Here is a 19,131-nt window from a genome sequence, read left to right on the forward strand (position 1 = left end):
ATACAGGTTATAGGCACTGTGGAATATTCATATGATGAAATGAAATACAGTTATAATTCTAAACACATTTTAAAATAACTTAGTTGACATTTTTTACCCTAAAAAATTCAGGTCCTTCAGGTTAGAAATCAAACTGAACACTTGTATTTATTTCTGTTCTCTCTGAAACACAAGCAAAATGAAAGAAACAAAAGAAAAAAATGTCACAAGGACAAAGAATATAGAAGACAGATAAGAGATGTCAACACTTAGTTTTCCAGTAAGCAGCCTCAGGTGATCTCCAAAAATGGTGGGCTATTTACTCGACCCAGAAAACCCCACAAAATCATGCACATCAAGAGGTTCAAATCTTTGTGTTCACTTTAAGAACACTTGTGAAACTTCCCAGGCCATAAAGGGTATGCATATCAGAAAAGCCACCAAGTATCTGAAGGATGTCACTTTAAAGAAGCAATGTGTGCCATTCCTTCATTACAATGGTGGAGTTGGTAGGTGTGCATAGGCCAAACAGTGGGGCTGGACGCAGGATCAGTGGCCCAAAAAGAGTGCTGAATTTTTACTGCACATGCCCCAAAATGCAGAGAGTAATGCTGAACTTAAGGGGTTAGATGTAGATTCTCTGGTCATTGAGCACATCCAGGTGAACAAAGCCCCTAAGATGCAGCGCAGGACTTACAGAGCTCATAGTTGGATCAACCCACACATGAGCTCTCCCTGCCACACTGAGATGATCCTTACTGAAAAAGAATGGATTGTTCCTAAACCAGAAGACAAAGTTGCACAGAAGAAAAAGATATCCCAGAAGAAACCGAAGAAACACAAACTTATGGCCTGGGAATAAATGCCGCAAAAAATAAATGCAAATAAAAGTTAAAAAAAAAAAGAGAGAGATGTCAACAAAAGTTTGAAACCTAGAGAGCAGACAGATGACTGGTTTCTAACTTAGAGAAGGGTGAAGCTTAACTGAGCTTCATGTTGGGGAAACCATGGCAGAACACTTGAAAGCCTCAGGAATAGAGGCACTAGTTACTTCTGCAAGCAGAAGATTGGGGTGGGGCTGAAAAACAAGGAACTAAATATAAGGTGGGGTTGAAGCAATGTAGAGAAAATAAGCAAATTAAGTGAAAGCTGTCGGTATGAAAGATGAGGTACTTCCCTCAACTTTTTTCCTTTGTTTGCCTTCCAGCGTTCCAGCTTATACTCCTCAATCTGTCTAGGACTTCTTGCTGGGAAAATTGACTAGCTCAAAAGAAAATGCATATAGATCCTGACACTGGTCAACCTTCAACCTCCAACAAAACACCCTATTAGAAAGAAGAGAAAGAACAGTGGGTGGGAGTCAGGATGGGGAGAAGGTGATGAGGAAGGGGTTAGGCAGAAAACAGATAAATTCTCACCTCCACTGTCAAAAGTCAATAGGAAATATCTAAAACAGAAATCAAACATTAGCAGTATGAGGATGTTATTCAGGAAAGCAGAGCTGAATACCAGAATATCCAGAAAAAAAGTGTTCCAAGTAGTTGCTGATGGCTAATGGGAAGAGGGTATGGGAAGGAATGGAACAGGAAACTTTTGTTTATAGTTATATATTTAACAGCACTTAAAAAAATCAAAATGTATTTAAGAAAAATATAAAGTACATGAAAAATTTATTTAAAAAGCACTTGTCAAGTGAATAAAAACCATCGACAAAGGGACTTCCCTGGTGGTCAAGTGGCTAAGACTCCATGGTTCCAAAGCAGGGGGCCCAGGGTTAATCTGTGGTCAGAGAACTAGATCCCAAATGCCTCAACTAAGACCTGGTACAGCAAAATTATAAAACAAAACATGACAACAGTCAGTAACTTGTGTAATTTCTTGGTAGGAGTACTGAATTTCTCCTTTTACATCCTCTCTCCTAAATTCTGCTCATCTCTGAGCCACCTCACCTGTCCTTTCCATCATCCGAGTCAAACGCTTCATTGTCACACTGCTACTGTTGATCTCTGAAGGTTAAGAGGTACTTCAGTCCTTCCACAGTCCATACAGAGGGGTTAAGATAGGGTGCAGGTCTAGAAATTCCAGGGTCCACTGTATCTCAGGACTCCCCAGCTGGTGGGGAAGATCTCAGATCAGGAAGTCTCCTTCCATAACAGATACCTGCTCTTCATGCTTCTTTCTCCTTACATCACAGATCTGTCTTATCTTTGTGGAGCCAGGACCTGTGGGTTTATGATATAAATCCAATTTACCTGATGTCTTCTCACTGCATCCCTATCCCTATGGGAACTAGCCTTCAAGGTACCCCCAGGGATCACTATCTTCTGGTATTCATGTTTCTGATACACCCCTCCCATACTGAATAGAGTTGACCTGTCTAACCAATAGGATATTGCAGAACGACAACGTGTGACTTCCAAGGTTAGGTCATAAAAGACACTGTTGTTTCTGTCTTGCACATTTTTGGATCATGTACTTTGGATGAAGCCAGCTACCATAACATGAAGATATTCAACCAGCCCTAGGGAGAGGCTTCTGTCAGCAACCAACACCAATTGGCTAGCCATCTTGGAAGCAAATCCTCCAGTCCCCACTAGCCTTCTGATGACTGCAGCTCTACCAACAACTGACTGCAACTTCATGAAATATCTGAGTCAGAATACCCTCCCCATTTCCCACAAAGTTGAGATAATGTGTTTATTGTTGTTTAAGCCACTAAATTTTGAGTTACCTTATTACACAGTAATAGATAATTAATATAGTCCCAAACAACTGACTTCCTTGCTTGTAATTCACAGTTCCTGGAGTCACTGACCAGAGATACTGAGATAGCAGGAGTTTGGAAGACAACTCAGACTCAGCAACTCAGGTTGAACCAATAGAAACACCAAGAGTCTAGAAACAAAGGGGATAAAAATAGTCAGGTTCACATAATATCTCCTCCTCAAATATCTTTTGTGAGCATAAAGGTATAGGCCTAATGCAGTGACAGATATAAAGATGAGTCAAAAAACATTCAGATTTTCAGCAACCCCAAACTTGGAGTGAAAGAGAGTTGCATTAAAAGTCCAGCTATTCCATTTCTTATCTATCTTGACAACTGAGGTAAATAAGAGTTGCAATTTAGGATTCCCATACTCATTTGAAATGAGAACTATACTCATGTCACAGTGACATTGTCACATGATATTAATTTATCATCTATGGTAAAAAAAAATCATACACAAGAGAGGAGACTAATCCTTGTTCTGTATGACAGAGAAGAAATAAAAACAGAAAACATTCAATTATAATAAATTTTGAGAAGCATTATGCCTGGGATATACTCCTAATATCCCTCACACCATTTCTATGTTTTTACAAAGTCCATTATCACTAACAAATTATGTAATTTATCATGCATGTTGTCTATCTCCTCATATAAAATACATGAAAACAGGGATTTATTTTTGTCTGTTTTGCCCCTGTTAGTAGGTGCTCAGAAAATATGTTGATAAACTGGTATAGCCACTAGGAAAAACAGTATGGCAGTCACAAAATTAAGAACAGAATTAATATACAATCCATAAATTCCACTTGTGGATATATATCCAAAAGAACTGAAAGCAGGCATTTGAACAGGTATTTGTACACTCATGTCCATAGCAGCATTATTTGCAATAGTCAAAAGATAGAAACAATCCAACTGTTCATTAACAGATGGATAAACAAAACATGGTATGTACAATCAATGAAATATTATTCAGCCTTAAAAAGGATGGAAATTCTGACACATGCTTTAACATGGATGAACCTTAAAGAGATGCTAAGTTAAAATAGTCACAAATGGACAAATACCATATAATCTGGTATACAGAGTACATAATGAGGTAACGTCAAATTCACAGAGACAGAAAGTAGAATCGTGGTTGCCTGGAACTGGAGGATTGTTAAGAATGGGGACTTATTATTTAATAGGTACAGAGTTTCTGTTTCACAAGATAAAAAAGTTCTATGGATGGACAGTGGTGATGGTGGCATAGCAATGTGGATATAATGCCACTGAACTTGAAAGTGGTTTCAAGAAGACTTGAAAATGGTTAAGACAGTAAATTTTTGCAGGGTTTTTTTTTTTTCCTTTATTGAGGTATAACTGATTCACAAAAAACTGCACGTTTAATGTATATATCCTGATGAGTCTGGACATATGTATCTATGATACCAATACCATGACCAAGGTACTAAACATATCCATCATCTCCAAAAATTTCCTTGTGCTGTTTAGTTTTTTCAGTAAGAACACTGAATATGAGATCTATTCTCAACATATTTTAAAGTGCATAATACCATTTTTAAAATATAGGTACTCTGTCGTACAGGTCTCCAAAGTTTATTCATCTTACATAACCGAAGCTTTGCACTCACTGGAAAACAATTTCCCATTTCCCTCTCTCCCAGCCCCTGGCAATAACCATTCTACTCTCTGTTTCTTTGAATCTGATTATTTTTGATAGCTCATATAAAAGAACTGTGTAGTATTTGTCCTGAAACTGGCTTCTTTTATTTCATAACGTCCTAAAGGTTCATCCATGTTGTCACAAACGGCAGGATTTACTTTTTTCTTAAGGCTGAGTAATATTCCAATGTATGCATATGCCACATTTTCTTTATCCATTTATCTGTTAATGGAAAGATGTTTCCAAATCTTGGCTATTTCAATAATGCTTCAATGAACATGGGAGTAAAGATATCATGACAGCAAATTTTATGTCATTTTTTATGTTCTCTCTACTTTCCCATAATTTTAAATACACACACATACACACAGAGTGGGCCCTTGAACAACATGGGTTTGAACTGCATGAGTCCACTGATACACAGATTTGCTCTCAATCAATCATATTACAGTACTACTACACAATCTGAGGTTGGTTGAATCTGCAGTTGCAGAATCTAGGATACACAGAGCCAACTGTAAAGTTCTACTTGGATTTTTGACTGCAAAAGAAGGGGAGGGGATTCACATCCCCATACTGTTGAAAGGTCAACTGTATATCACAGGCAAATGAAATACTACTAATTTCAGGTAATTAAAATTAGAGGAAAGCAATGTATCAGATAAAAAAAAAAAAAACTGGGTGGATAGTTTGTAGTTCAAGTGTTCTAAAATCTTATTTAGTTTGGGTTTTGATAAACATGCATGTTAAAAACTCAAGGATAGGAAACCAAAGCAGTGGAGAGAGAAAAGGGGATAAGGTAAACCTGCTCAATTAAAAAGAAGGCATAATAGAAAATAAAGCAAATTTTTATCAGCAACCACAATAAATGTAAATGAATTAAACTCACCTATTAAAATAAGTCAAACAGGATAAAAGGGGGAAAAGCCCAGCAAAATGCTCTTTATAAGAAACAGACCTGAAGTATAAAGACATAAAGGGAAGGGGTTGTAAAATGAAATGCCTGGAAAATATAGTAACAAAACCTGAAAAACAATATTAACAGACAAAAGAGAACCGTGGACTAAAAGACATTTACCAGGATAAAGAGGCGTGTTTCCTAATGATGCAGATTGAAATCTTAGTCCCAATTCTTCACCCACCTCTAACAGGATTAGACATTCACACTTTTTGCCATCTAATTTTGCCTTGCCCTCTGACTGTGGGTGTAATTAATGTTAAGCTCAGGCATCTGTAACATTAGTATACTTGGGAGCAGAGGTTTTTATGATTATCTTGTACTCTGGTGATTCACCAAGAGAAGAACATGTCCTGGTAACCACTGTCCTTTTTTCCTGAGTTGCATAAAGAACACATGTGGAGCCGGTCTGAATGGATTCTGCAGCCCAGCCTCCCAGGCAAGCCCAGCCTACATAACCTGAACACAGAGATTCTGCAAACCTGTGAATAAGAGAATAAATGCTTACTGTTGCATGCCACTGAGTTTAAAAGTGGTTTGTTAGGCAGCATTACTATGATCACAATAACTAATACAAATAATAAAAGAAGCCATAGGAAGATGAAATAATACATCTGAAAAAGATCACCAAGGGAAACTGGAAAGTAACAGAACAGGGCTAAGTATGGCTGGGGGGGGGGAGGGGGTGTGCAAAGAGCGCTGGGAAGCAGACTAAGAAAGAATGACCAACGGGGAGGAAAGACCACGTGAAACCAGATACAGAAATTTCTTTCAAGCGGTTGCCAATTATGCCAAAAGGCGACAACAGAAGTCAACTGAGGTAAGACAAGAACCACTACACATCACAATCACAAACATTTCATCACATTCACACACACTGTACATCTATCTGATAATCATACAGACAACACCGCACGTTATCATAAATCACAATCACAAACATCACATGACACAAACATCCCGTCACAAGCATTCCATCACACCCACATAACCACACCCCTCATCATCCTCACATCACAATCTCTCTCTCTCTCACACACACAGAGCATCGAAACGCCACAGACCATCATAATCACACACACACTCTAATTCTCCACCAGTTTCTTGTTCTGAGAACTCCAACCACTCTCCAGGGGCGCACTCCCACCCGCAGCAACTCCGCACTGCCACTATTCCACTCGGGGCCTCCTTAAAGGCTCCGCCCGCCAGCCTCGCGCGTTGCTTCAGCCAAGAATGTTTCACGGCCTCCTTAAAGTCCCGCTCCGAGGACGCGGTAGCGTCACCTGCCGGAAACACCCGAGTGCGCATCTAGCGCGCAGTGTCTGGGACGCCGGGTGCAGGCGACACTCGGGAAGGTCAGGTGCGGGTAACTCCGAACCATCCCTCCGCGCCCGCCTCCCAACGGACGTTCCACAACACAACACCTCCCAGAAGGTCCCGCGGCCGGAGTCAACTTCCGGCCAGAAAGGAGCAGGCGCTTCCTGTGTGAGGAGGGGGTGAGCCAGGTCCTATCGGGTAGCTGAGCCCCAGCGTGCTGAGATACCTCGAATTGCAACTCCGAGACCTGGCTAACCTCTGAATTGAAGGAGCAGTCGTTTCGGGTGGGTCCAGGCAGGGCGCTGAGAGGAATCAATTCGGCCGTGGGGACAACTCTGGACCACATTTCCCAGAGGGCCTGGCGGCCTGTCACTCTTCTCGCGGGAACTCGAAATTTTCATCACGCCTGGCGGGACCATTAGATTCGTGAGGCCAGAGATCGTGGGCCCCTGGGGACCTGGTTCAGCTGTGCAGGTTCGGACCTCAGGGGACCCGAAAGGTCTAAATTGAAGAAACTGGAGACCTATACGGAGCTTCTGTGCTGGCGGAATGGAGTGAGAAGGGGGGAAGTTATGCGACTCGTATGCAGATATAGGATGCCTGTCATTGTGGAATTGTGACTATGTGTCCCTATGGTAGTACGTGCTCATAACACCAAGACAGTGGGGTGCCTGCAACTGTGCGAGTGTAATTATGCGTCCTGTGGTGAGTTAGCGATTGTGTCTGTGTTACCACGTTTGACTCTGTGTGTGAGGATGTGCAGTTTGTGTTCTCTTAAGTATGACTGTGCAGAATGTATGGGCTTCCCCGGTGGCGCTAGTGGTAAAGAACCTGCCTGCCAATGCAGGAGACTTAAGAGACGCGGGTTCGATCCCTTAAGACGCGGGTCAAGAAGATCGTAAGAGGGCATGGCAACCCACTCCAGTATTCTTGCCTGGAGAATGCCCTGGGCAGAGGAGCATGGCAGGTTACAAGCTATAGGATTGCACAGAGTTGGACACGATTGAAGCGTCTTAAGCATGCACGCACGTGCGGAATGTACGAGTCTGATCAGCTGTGCGGTTGTTACTCCAGAGTTCAGTTCTTAGGAAACCTCTGTGAAGTTTGGTTTGATTGGAGTCCTCAACAGCAGTAACCGCAGCTTTCTTCTGAGACACTGGGAATGGACGGGATACCCCATTTTCCTCTGATCTCCTTTACCTGTGTGTACTGAGGGGTGGGGATGAGGATGGGGCTGGGCTGGGGCTGACTTGTGACCTGACCAGTGTCTTACCCTTACTTTCTACTCTCCCAGTTCTACCCTTCTCCAGGTGAGGCTCAAAAGAGAAGGAAAGAATGCATGATGAACTTCTGCAAACAGTGTCCAAGGTATGTTGGGATTTCCTCATTGCTTTCTGTCTTCTGAAAGTTAATGCTTAATAAAGGTATATCATTTGATGATAAGTTCCTATGATTTTCCTACTGGAGAAAAGGATAGTTGAGCCTGCTACTGAAGCACAGTAACTCCCATATACCTAATGTTTACTTATTTGGAAAACGGCTCCACTTCTGTTTGTCAAATTTTTTTCTTTTTAAAGGCAATATTTATTATGACTTTAAAAGCATGACTATTTTAGAGAGTTTCAAAACAATTACCAAGAAAAAAGTAAAATAGGACTATTCAAAAACCAGTGTTAATATTTTTGTGTATTTTAGTTGTTTTTCCAAAATCAAATTACACTTCATTTACCATTTTGAGTGATAGTCACTCAGTCATGTGTGACTCTTTGCGACCCCAAGGCCTGTAGCCTGCCAGTCTCCTCTGTCTGTGGAATTCTCCAGGCCAAAAAAGTATTCTCCTCTGTCATCAAATGATCTTTGTAAATACAATTTTTCAAAGGTACATATTATTTTTTTCATGAATGAGTTATAGTTTATTCTTCAAATCAGTTGTATGAGACATGAAGTCTTTGCTTTATCTCAGGAAGGGGGTGGAGGGCTGGCAGGCAGCTAGAATTTTGGAGTCTCCTTCTAACTAGAAGAAACAAAAATATCTTTATTCACTTATGTTTCAACATGTCTCATCTTGGGGAACTCACCAATCACAAGGCTATCAATCACGTTATTTTTTTTTTATTTGAGTATTAGAGTGTACCCAGGTAGAAGAGTCAGAATAGGGATACTATCTTCACAAGGTATAAATTTGGAGCTGAAATTCAGTTCTCATGGAACTAAGTTTAGAACTCTCAATTTTAAGAATGTGTGTTTGGTACAGAGGCAAAGAAAATCAAAAAGAGAATCAGTCTTCTCAAATAAGCTTAAGGCCTTTCTATCTGAATTTCTTCAGAAAGAGTTGAGTCCTTCCAATCCATTCTCCTGTGCCAAAGCCCAAACAGAGCATCTGGTTCCCCTCTCCCATCAACCTCTAATTATACTCACCAGCTCTATATTGAAGATATTGCCCAGTATTAATATTCTAGGAAGGTAGTATACTGCAGTGGGGAATACACTGAAATTTGTTTTCAGAAGCTAACCTAATGTTTGATCTGGAAATATCTGAAATATTCCCAGTAAAATCAGAGAAAGACAAGGGTACACACCATTACCAATGTTATTTAACATTGTTCTGTGGGCATTAACCAAAGCACTTAAACAAAAGGAAAAATTAGGTTAAAAATTAGAAAAGAGGGTGTAAGATTATTACTTTTTGCAGATGACATGACTGTGTACCTGAAAAACCAAATCAACTTATAACCAACACTCTGAAATAAGCAGGACTTCATAGGAAGCAAGGAAAAGAATATTTTTTTCCCAAAATTTCCACTCTCAACTCTATGGCAAATTTTTTTGTTGCCCTGGATAAAAGCTTGTGCAGTCTCTAAAATTTTTTTGATCACTCTTCAGTATTTTTTGGTTATTTTCAGTCACAAGATCAGACTTATTTTAGTAATTACACTCTCTGGTTGAGTGTAATAATGTGCAAATTTTATTTAAAGCCTGTTCTCTGATCTTAGGCTTACTTCAGGCTAGAAGCTTGCATTGTGAAAAGGAGGACATATAGTCCTAAGCTGCTTTATTTCCTTAACCTGAACTCCTTTCTCTGCTCCGTAGTCCATTTCTTTCCCATAGTCCTTTATCCTCCTATTCCTAGGTATTAGTCTCTGGATCTGCTCCCATATATTATCCTGGGCCTTGCCTTTTACAATTATACTGGACTTCATTCACCATTCTTATGTTAGTTTCCTAGCTTCCGAATATAATACCTTTCATTTGCTTATTCTCTAGTTTTGATGGCACACATAAGCCAGTACCTTCCCAAGAAAAGCTGGACAGGAGAAAATTTAACATTCATTCTCTATGAATCTAGAATTGTCTTGAGCTAGTTTTCATACTAGCTTGGTATTTAATATTGCTTGGTATATAATCTTCATATTAACTTTGAGTATTGAATTCTCTGCCAAAATTTGTTGTCCTTTGTAATATTAAAGGAATTAGAGACTTCCCTAGTGTTCTAGTGGCTAAGACTCTGCACTCCCAAAACAGGGGGCCCAGGTTTGATCCCTGGTCAAGGAACTAGATCCCACATGCAGTTAATTAATTAATTAAAAAATAAAGGGATCATTTCATTTTCTTATTTTAAATAGTGCTGTTGAGTCATCCATTCCCATTCCGATTTCTGAAAATTTTTAATGTGATCCACACAAGGTTTTAAAAAGTTCTGTTTTTCCCTGATATTCTGAAATTTTACTCCAAAATATAACATAAAGTATTTTTTAAAGTCTATCACATTTCCCCCTCTTTTAGGGCTTAAAGGGAACATGGGAAGGGACTCTTATTTATGCAGACTTTACTGTGGCCAGGCACTGAGCTGCAGGCTTGCTATTTCATCTCATTGGAAAAGTCCACTCTATTTGCACACTCCTAGACAGATCCCTCTGTACATAGCAGATATGGCTTGGCTGATATAATAGGATCCAGCTCCTTCAATTTGCTTAATAATCTGTCCTTTTCTGTAGAGCTCTCTATCATCTCATTTACTATCATCATTTTCTTCTCTCCTTCCATTGTGAAAGCATGTGTGTTATTTTCAGGGGTCAATGATGTTCAGGGACGTGTCTATAAACTTCTCTCAGGAGGAATGGGAATGCCTGGACTCTGGTCAGATGAATTTATACAAAGAAGTGATGTTGGAGAATTTCAGCAACCTGGTTTCAGTGGGTAAGGATGACTGTCCCCCCAATTCAGAGTCTGCTCTTGGGAATGTCTCCTTTCTCCACTGTGAATTACTCATTCCAGGTAACCAGCTAAATTCCTGCTCTCTGTCCTCCAAGGAATGGTTGAGTTGGAATGGAATGGGATAGCTGGAAATGGGCAGCTCTGTTGGGATATGGCTGAAGCTTCATCTTCATTTTTTCTCTCGTCCTTCCTGTAGTGGCATCTCTCTTGATCACCAAAGGACTGGATCTGATTTCTGGGACACCAACAGCATAACCATGTCCCGTGTCTTTTCTTGTGATCAGGACTTTCTAGTTCTAAACCGGCTGTGATCTCCCTTTTGGAACAAGGAAAAGAGCCCTGGATGATTGACAGAGAACTGACCAGAGGCCTTTGTTCAGGTAAGCAAGAGATGATAGTGCAGGAGTAGAGCCTGAGGAGATACTACCTGTAGGATGTTATCAGGAAACTCCCTACAAAAACCCAAGGCCTCTTCCATAAAAGATATATCTTGTTTTTTTTCCTCTTATACTTTTTTCTCTGTCCAACGTAGCAAGTATTAATGCCTTCCTTCTTCATTTCCAAGGCCGTTATTCTACCCACTTTTTAGATTTCATTCCTTCATTGGATATGCTGCATTTAGACTTATGTAAGAGTAGATATTCCCACCCTAAGAAGTGTGTGTGTGTGTGTGTGTGTGTGTATTTGTGTTTTCTTTTCCAATTTATCATTTTATCTACTGGTTTTCATTTTATCTACTTTCCAGAAAATTACTTAGCTGTAATTTTCAGAACCCTTTCCCAATCACTCCCCTCTTTGTCCTCCTGAAAAATACACACTATCTTGACTTCTAACTCTATGAAGTAATTTTTGCCTGTTTCTGAGTTGCATGTAAGTGGAATCATACAGTACTTATGCTTTTGTTTTTCTTTCTCACCTTCATGGGATACATCATCCATGTTATTGCATATCAGTTCAGTTCAGTTGCTCAGTTGTGTCCGACTCTTTGCAATCCCATGGATTGTAGCACACCAGGCTTCTCTGTCCATCACCAACTCCCGGAGCTTGCTTATGCCTGTCCATTAAGTCAGTGATGCCATCCAACCATCTCATCCTCTGTTGTCCCCTTCTGTTGCCTTCAATCTTTCCCAGCATTAGGGTCTTTTCAGATGAGTCAGTTCTTCGCATCACGTGGCCAAAGTATTGGAGTTTCAGCTTCAGCATCAGTCCTTCCAATGAATACTCAGGACTGATTTCCTTAGAATGGACTGGTTGGCTCTCCTTGCAGTCCAAGAGACTCTCAAGAGTCTTCTCCAACACCACAGTTCAAAAGCATCAATTCTTTGGTGCTCAGCTTTCTTTATAGCCCAACTCTCACATCCATACATGACTACTGGAAAAACCATAGCTTTGACTAGACGGACCTTTGTTGACAAAGTAATGTCTCTGCTTTTTAATATGCTGTCTAAGTTGGTCATAACTTTTCTTCCAAGGTGCAAGCATCTTTTAATTTCATGGCTAGAGTCACCATCTGCAGTGATTTTGGAGCCCAAAAAAATAAAGTCTGTCACTGTTTCCATTGTTTCCCCATCTATTTGCCGTGAAGTGATGGGAGCAGATGCCATGATCTTAGTTTTCTGAATGTTGAGTTTTAAGTCGACTTTTTCACTCTCTTTTCTTTCACTTTCATCAAGAGGCTCTTTAGTTCTTCGCTTTCTGCTATAAGGGTGGTGTCATTTATGTATCTGAGGTTATTGATATTTCTCCCAGAAATCTTGATTCCAGCTTGTGTTTCATCCAGCCCGGAATTTCTCATGATGTACTCTGCATATAAGTTAAATAAGCAGGGTGATAATATACATGCATTTATTGCATATAGCTAATGTTGGTTCATTCTCAGTGCAATGTGGTATTCCATTCTATGGATATATTTTACATTATTTATTCTGTATTGCTAATTATTATAAATTAAGTGTCCTTTCTACTACTGACTATTGGGTTGTTTTCCAGTTTTTAGCTGTTTTACATAATGCTGCTGTGAACATCTGTGTACATATATTTTGGTGCATATATATACACATTTCTTTTTGGTGTATACACAGGAATGGAGTTACTAGGTAACAGGATATGTGTTGGTTCAGTTTTAATAATGCCAGTTTTCCAAAGTGGTTATGCCAATTTATATTTCCAATAGCAATATGAATGTTGCTATTGCTCTGCATTCTTGCCAGTTCTTGATATTGCCAGACCTTTTAATGTTAGCCATCCTGTGGTATGTTTATGTGCATGTGTGTGTGTTCTGTGACTTGCCCATTTAAGTTTCTTGGTTCTGTTCATTGGGTTGTCTTTCTTTCTCTTACTGATTTGAAGGAGCTCTTTGTATAGTCAGAATATGAGCCTTTGTAAATATCTACCTCTATCACTTCCTTTTTATTCTCTTAGTGTTGTCTTTTGATGTTATTAATTTTAAGAAGACAAGCTTACCTATCTTTTCCTTTATAATTGTTGCTTTTTGTGTTTTGTGTAGGATTCACTGCCTACTCCAAAATCATGAAAATACTTCCAGTTTTATATTCTAGTAGCTTTGTTGCTTTACCTCTTACATTTAGATCTCCAGCTCCTTGGAGGTGATATTTGATGTAGTATGAGGTAGGAGTCAAATTTCATTTTCTCCCCCATGTGAATATGCAGTTGACCCAGCAAGGTCTACTGGAAAGACTTTCTCTCTATATAAGACTACTTTGCCATAAATCATGTGTTGCCATATCTATAAGTCTGTCTCTGGACTTTATTATGTTCCATTTGCTTGTCTACCTGTGTCTGAATACCATACTAGAATGGTACTATAGCATTTTAAAAAACCTGCTCACTGCTCTGTGTTGACATTGTTTCCTTTATTCTTTTCCATGAGCACCTGTATTTTTCAAAATTTCTTTTATAACTATAGTCCACATATCCTAGTGACATTGCCCTTCGGTAAAATTGCCTCCTTTCCAGTACTTTTAATGTATATTAGAAAGAAAGTGTTTATTAGACATACTTAATAGGGCATGACACTCACTCCAGTGTTCTTGCCTGGAGAATCCCAGGGACAGGGGAGCCTGGTGGGCTGCCATCTATAGGGTCGCACAGAGTCGGACACGAGTGAAGCAACTTAGCAGCAGCAGTAGCAACAGGGCATTACACTCTAGTTTTGAAACTTTTGTTTTCCCCTTTTTCCTTTAAATGCTATTTAAGTCAGTAAATAAATAAAACTCCAAAAGTACAAACCATAAAGCAAAATCATGAACTGAAAATACATCAAAATTAAGAATTTCTGTTAAATGAAGGACACAATAGATAAATTTAATGCAGAGTAGATCGGAAGATAGTTGCTAATTAATAGGAAGAAGTTAGTGACCCAATAAAAATACTGATAAAGGTTAATGAGGTTAAAATGCTAATTAATAAGCCTTTCAGATGTTGACACTTAATAATTACAAATGCAAATAATGACAGTAATGAAATATCACTTTTCACTTACTATCATGGAAAAGTAGGAAGCTGGATAACGACAGCTGTGAGTGGGGACTTAGAAATTCTTATGCATTCTTGGTGAAAGTATAAAATGGTATTGCCTTTCTCATCTGTTACTACTTAAACTGGTATACATATGCCCCATTTTTGAGTATATATCTACAATTGAAAATCATACAAAAGGGTAAATACTTAATGTCTTTCCAGTGCCATACCAGTGTATTTTTCATGTTCACTTGAGGATTATTTAATTATCTGGGGAAATGTATCTTTGTTTCACTTATTATTTGCTATTCATTAGGGACCAAGTTCTCTTAAAATTAGATATTAAGTTTAAAAAGATTGGTAAATTGCAAATGATTTGTCTAGTGGAAAAGGTAGTCTGGAAGGAATAGGATAATATCTTATTATCTTATTCTTATCTAATAGGATTATCCTATTATCTTAAAAATTTTTATCCTTTTTTTCTGTTAATGTGGCTGGTATCACCATCTGCTTTTTTATTTATTTATTTATTTTTTCACCATCTGCTTTTATGCTTGCTTCTGGACATCCTGGGCTTGAAATAAAGATATTGTAGTACTGCACTCTATAGTACTATACAGTAAAATATACAAAAGCACAACCACTTGTAGAGGATGCACACACGTGACAGTGTACACCAGACACGTGAGTTATGTGATTGGACATGTGAAAGATGTACTTTTGCATTTTTTAAAGTTTGCAACTTGAAGGTTTGTCTGTAGGGGGCTTACGGTATTGTTTTCTCCATTCAGCCATTCTCTTTTTATTTGAGAGTTTGATCCATTTACATTTACAGTTATTGTTAATAAGTAACAACTTACTATTGCTATTTTATTATTTTCTGTCCTTGTAGTTCTTTTGTCCCTCTTTCCCTCCCTTGCTGCCTTCATTTTCTTTCTTTATTTGTATTGATATGCTTTGACTCCTTTCTTTTTCTTTTGTTTATCTTCTATAAGGTGTCTTCTTTGTAGTTATCATGGGGCTTTCAGAAATGTAACAGTATGTTTTATGCTGGTAACAGTCACATACAAAAATAATTTTACTTCTCCTTATCCACTCTTTGTGCTGTTGACCTTGTACCCATCTGGTACATAGATTAGTTCACCAACCAGGAAGCTTCCTCCAATCCTTCCAAGTATTTTACTGGAGTGTCATTATTTAGGCAAGTGTGACCAGCCCCATCCCTTGAAACAAAGGATCCACTGTGAATCACCTCTTTATCATAAAGTCAGATATGATCAAAAGACCCTTGTTGTGAATAATGAAAGATAGTCCAGTGGTTTTTGAAGCTGGGAACAAAGACCAAATACATTTTTTTTTAATATCACAAGTATGTATATTTTCTGTTAATTCTTTCTGCCCAGTTCAGTACCAATGTCCCTGCCTATGCTGGATGTTCCTGACTCCAGATTTTCTCTGGTTCCATTTTTCTAGATTTCTAGTTTTCTTTGAGAATGGAACACTATAATCATCCTTTCCTGTGGGATGGGGAGGAGATACACTCTTTGAATTCATCCTTCAGCTTTTACTCTGCTCTGCACTCTGCTATTAGAAGTGCCTGATGCCTCCAGTTCTTATGTATTTGAAGGGATTTGCACCATGAATCAATACTGTGGAATTCACCCACTGGAGCTTGTTTAGTATTCTGTGGTCTGCAGTCACTTATCACTCATCCATTGACTTTCCAGTTTCCAAGTTCTGTTTCTTCTCCAGTATCTTTTATCCTCATGGGGTTTTCCTTTCCCTTTGTTAAGCTTTTAGTGTAATTTTCTTATGGATTCATGAAAAGCATTGGTAAACTTATACCTACAGTCTGCCATTTTTAACAGAAATTATGCCCCCTTTTAAAAAAAATATAGTTGTCCCTCATTAAGTCACAAATTCTATATTTATGAATTCATTTACTCACTGAAATTTATTTGTAAATCCCAAATCAGTACTTACAGTGTTTTCATGGTCATTAACAGATATAATGCAGAGTGATGGAAAATCCTCTTTTCTCACAGAGACTGTTTCATTCTTATTCTCTTCTTTCTTACACTCAAGCTACCTCCCTTCTTAGTGACTGCCATGGCATGAAGATTCCATTTCTTTGTCCTGGCATCAGCATCACAGAATTCGAAAGCAAACTATTTTCACTGCATCCCCAACATGTACCAGGCTCTATTCACAGAAGTGATTTACCTGTCTACCATTCTCACCAGTTTCATTCAGCACCCTAGACTTGCTGTGGGCTGTCCCCCAATGTGAATTTGCCAACAATATACCCTTTGCTTAAAGTCACTAACCCTCCACTATACCCATTTATACATTTCAACACATTTATTCCTCAGTAGTCCTGAAAGCATGACAGTTATCCACAAATTACAAGACATAGTATGGTGCTCTGTGAGTATGTGCTTATATAAATGTATATATGCTTAGAATCACTATATAATGTGGAGGATAGCCCTGAATAATGTGGACTTGCTGAAGTTGCAGGTGATTCTGATCCCCACCAGGTTCTCTTCAGCTTCCTCTATTGCCTCTCCTTAATGTCTGTGCTTTCCTTAACAATTTTACAAATTGCTTAGCCATGTTTGAGAACTATCTAACTGTTTACTTTCCCAAATATTATTTTCAATTTAATCTTTGCATTTTTCAGAAGTTTAACCTTTCCCAGAATAAGAAAAATAAGCATATGCCTTTTTGTTTTCTTTCAGATCTGGAATCCATGTGTGAGACCAAGTTATTATCTCTAAAGAAGAGACATTTTAGTCAAGTAATATTTACCCATGAAGACCTACCCACTTTTTATCAGCCGACATTTCTCATTCCACATCAAAAAACTATTAATGAAGAGAAATCCTGTGAATATAAAATATGTGGAAAGGCCTTTAATCAAAACTCACAGTTTATTCAACATCAAAGAATTCATTCTGCTGAAAAAAACTATGAATGTAAGGAGTGTGGGAAATCCTTTAGTCGTGGCTCACTTGTTACTCGACATCAGAGGATTCACACTGGTGAAAAACCCTATGAATGTAAAGAATGTGGCAAGGCTTTTAATTGTAGTTCGTATTTTTCTCAACATCAGAGGATTCACACTGGTGAGAAACCCTATGAATGTAAGGAATGTGGAAAGGCCTTTAATTATTGCTCAAACCTTAATGATCATCAGAGAATTCACACTGGTGAAAAACCCTATGAATGTAAAGTATGTGGAAAAGCCTTTACTAAGAGTTCACAACTTTTTCCACACCTGAGAATTCATACCGGTGAGAAACCTTATGAATGTAAGGAATGTGGGAAAGCCTTTACTCAACATTCAAGGCTTATTCAGCACCACAGAATGCACACTGGTGAGAAACCTTATGAGTGTAAGGAATGTGGGAAGGCCTTTAGTAGTGCCTCAACACTTACTAACCATCACAGAATTCACACTGGCAAGAAACTCTATGGATGTAAAGAATGTGGAAAGGCCTTTATTCAGAGCTCAGAACTTATTCAACATCAGAGAATCCATACAGGTGAAAAACCATATGAATGTAATGAGTGTGGAAAGGCTTTTAATAAAGGCTCAAACCTTACTCGTCATCAAAGAATTCACACTGGTGAGAAACCTTATGACTGTAAAGAATGTGGGAAGTCCTTTGGTAGTCGCTCTGACCTCATCCGCCATGAAGGAACTCATAATGGATAAGTGATAGTTCCTTTTGATAAACTTGATAGTAATATTTTTAAAACAAGTGATGCAAAAATGCAAGGGGAAAAAACTGAAGGTTCTTCTGTGTAATAGTTTCCTAGGGTTGCTGTAATGAAGTACCAAGTACCACAAAACAAGGTGGCTTAAAACAACAGAACTTATTCTCTCATAGTTTTTGAGACTTGAAACCCAAAATCAAAGTTGCTGGCAAGTTTGATTCCTTCTAGGGACTCAGGAAGAATCTGTTGCACACCGTTCTAGCTTCTTATAGCAGCAGTTTTTGACATGCCTCGGCTTATAGAAGCATTGCTGCTGTCTCTGCCTCCATCTTCATACTACGTTCTCTGTGTGTCTCTGCATCTGTTCTGTTATACAGACACAGGTCATATTGGATTAGGGCTCACCATAAGGACCTCATCTTAACTTGATTTTATCTACAGAGACCTTATTTCCAGGTACTATCACATTAACATACCAGGGGTTGGACTTCCAATATAGTTCAACCCATTACACTGTTAACACTATTTTTTCTAATGTGTTTGTAATTTTATGTATAACATTAATCAAATGTATTTAATAATGTGAATTCAAGGTCTAAATTAAACCCCCTTTTCCCTCAAAAAATTCTGTCCCCAAAATTCTATGTTTTAGGACCATCTCTTCTATTTCTGTGGCCTACATCATCCTACACTGTAAATTGTGTTGCATAGGCTATCTTTGAATTCATGGTGGAATTATAAATTTGTATTTGAAGATAGCTTGTTAGTATTTTCTTGTTAAAAAAAAAAAACAGAGGGCACAAAGAAAGATTTATAAGCCTGTGAAACAGAAATGACTGCTTTCAAATTATCATAGTATATCCTTGCAGGCTTTATTTCATGTAATCATGATATACATGTTGTACATATGGTACATGTTGTACCATAACCTGCTTTTATCACGCTACTATTTAAGTACAGATGTTTATGTATTATTATTTTTAATGGTGTCATAATCTTTTCTGTGGTTGACTCTCATTTTGC

The 19,131-nt window shown here is 38.5% G+C and overlaps 2 protein-coding genes and 1 pseudogene across 11 annotated transcripts; 2 read left to right on the plus strand and 1 right to left on the minus strand.

The window, feature by feature from the left end:
* Window positions 1-232: 232 nt before the first annotated feature.
* Window positions 233-2,031, plus strand: LOC107131425 (large ribosomal subunit protein uL22-like; annotated as a pseudogene).
* On the minus strand, window positions 1,966-7,036 carry ZNF568 (zinc finger protein 568). Of its 2 annotated transcripts, none has more exons than XM_059877073.1 (4): window positions 6,657-7,036; window positions 5,305-5,373; window positions 2,795-2,874; window positions 1,966-2,201 (listed from the first exon to the last, which is right to left on the minus strand). In XM_059877073.1, the coding sequence occupies exons 1-4, from the start codon at window positions 7,034-7,036 to the stop codon at window positions 2,107-2,109; spliced, it is 624 nt and encodes a 207-aa protein (XP_059733056.1). In that variant the 3' UTR covers window positions 1,966-2,106. The 2 variants fall into 2 exon arrangements, with proteins under 2 accessions (XP_059733056.1, XP_059733057.1); XM_059877074.1 differs by having other exon boundaries at window positions 6,521-6,795.
* ZNF829 (zinc finger protein 829) lies at window positions 6,886-18,866 on the plus strand. 9 transcript variants are annotated; one of them, XM_005219093.5, is made up of 5 exons: window positions 6,886-6,974; window positions 7,985-8,058; window positions 10,761-10,887; window positions 11,190-11,285; window positions 17,127-18,866. In XM_005219093.5, the coding sequence occupies exons 2-5, from the start codon at window positions 8,026-8,028 to the stop codon at window positions 18,104-18,106; spliced, it is 1,236 nt and encodes a 411-aa protein (XP_005219150.1). In that variant the 5' UTR covers window positions 6,886-6,974; window positions 7,985-8,025; the 3' UTR covers window positions 18,107-18,866. The 9 variants fall into 9 exon arrangements, with proteins under 9 accessions (XP_005219150.1, XP_005219148.1, XP_024834489.1 ...); XM_005219091.5 differs by lacking the exon at window positions 6,886-6,974 and adding an exon at window positions 7,093-7,395; XM_024978721.2 differs by lacking the exon at window positions 6,886-6,974 and adding an exon at window positions 7,093-7,328.
* The last annotated feature ends 265 nt before the right edge of the window (window positions 18,867-19,131 follow it).

This window comes from Bos taurus, chromosome 18 (genome assembly GCF_002263795.3).
Source record: "Bos taurus isolate L1 Dominette 01449 registration number 42190680 breed Hereford chromosome 18, ARS-UCD2.0, whole genome shotgun sequence".
Lineage (NCBI taxonomy): Eukaryota > Metazoa > Chordata > Mammalia > Artiodactyla > Bovidae > Bos > Bos taurus.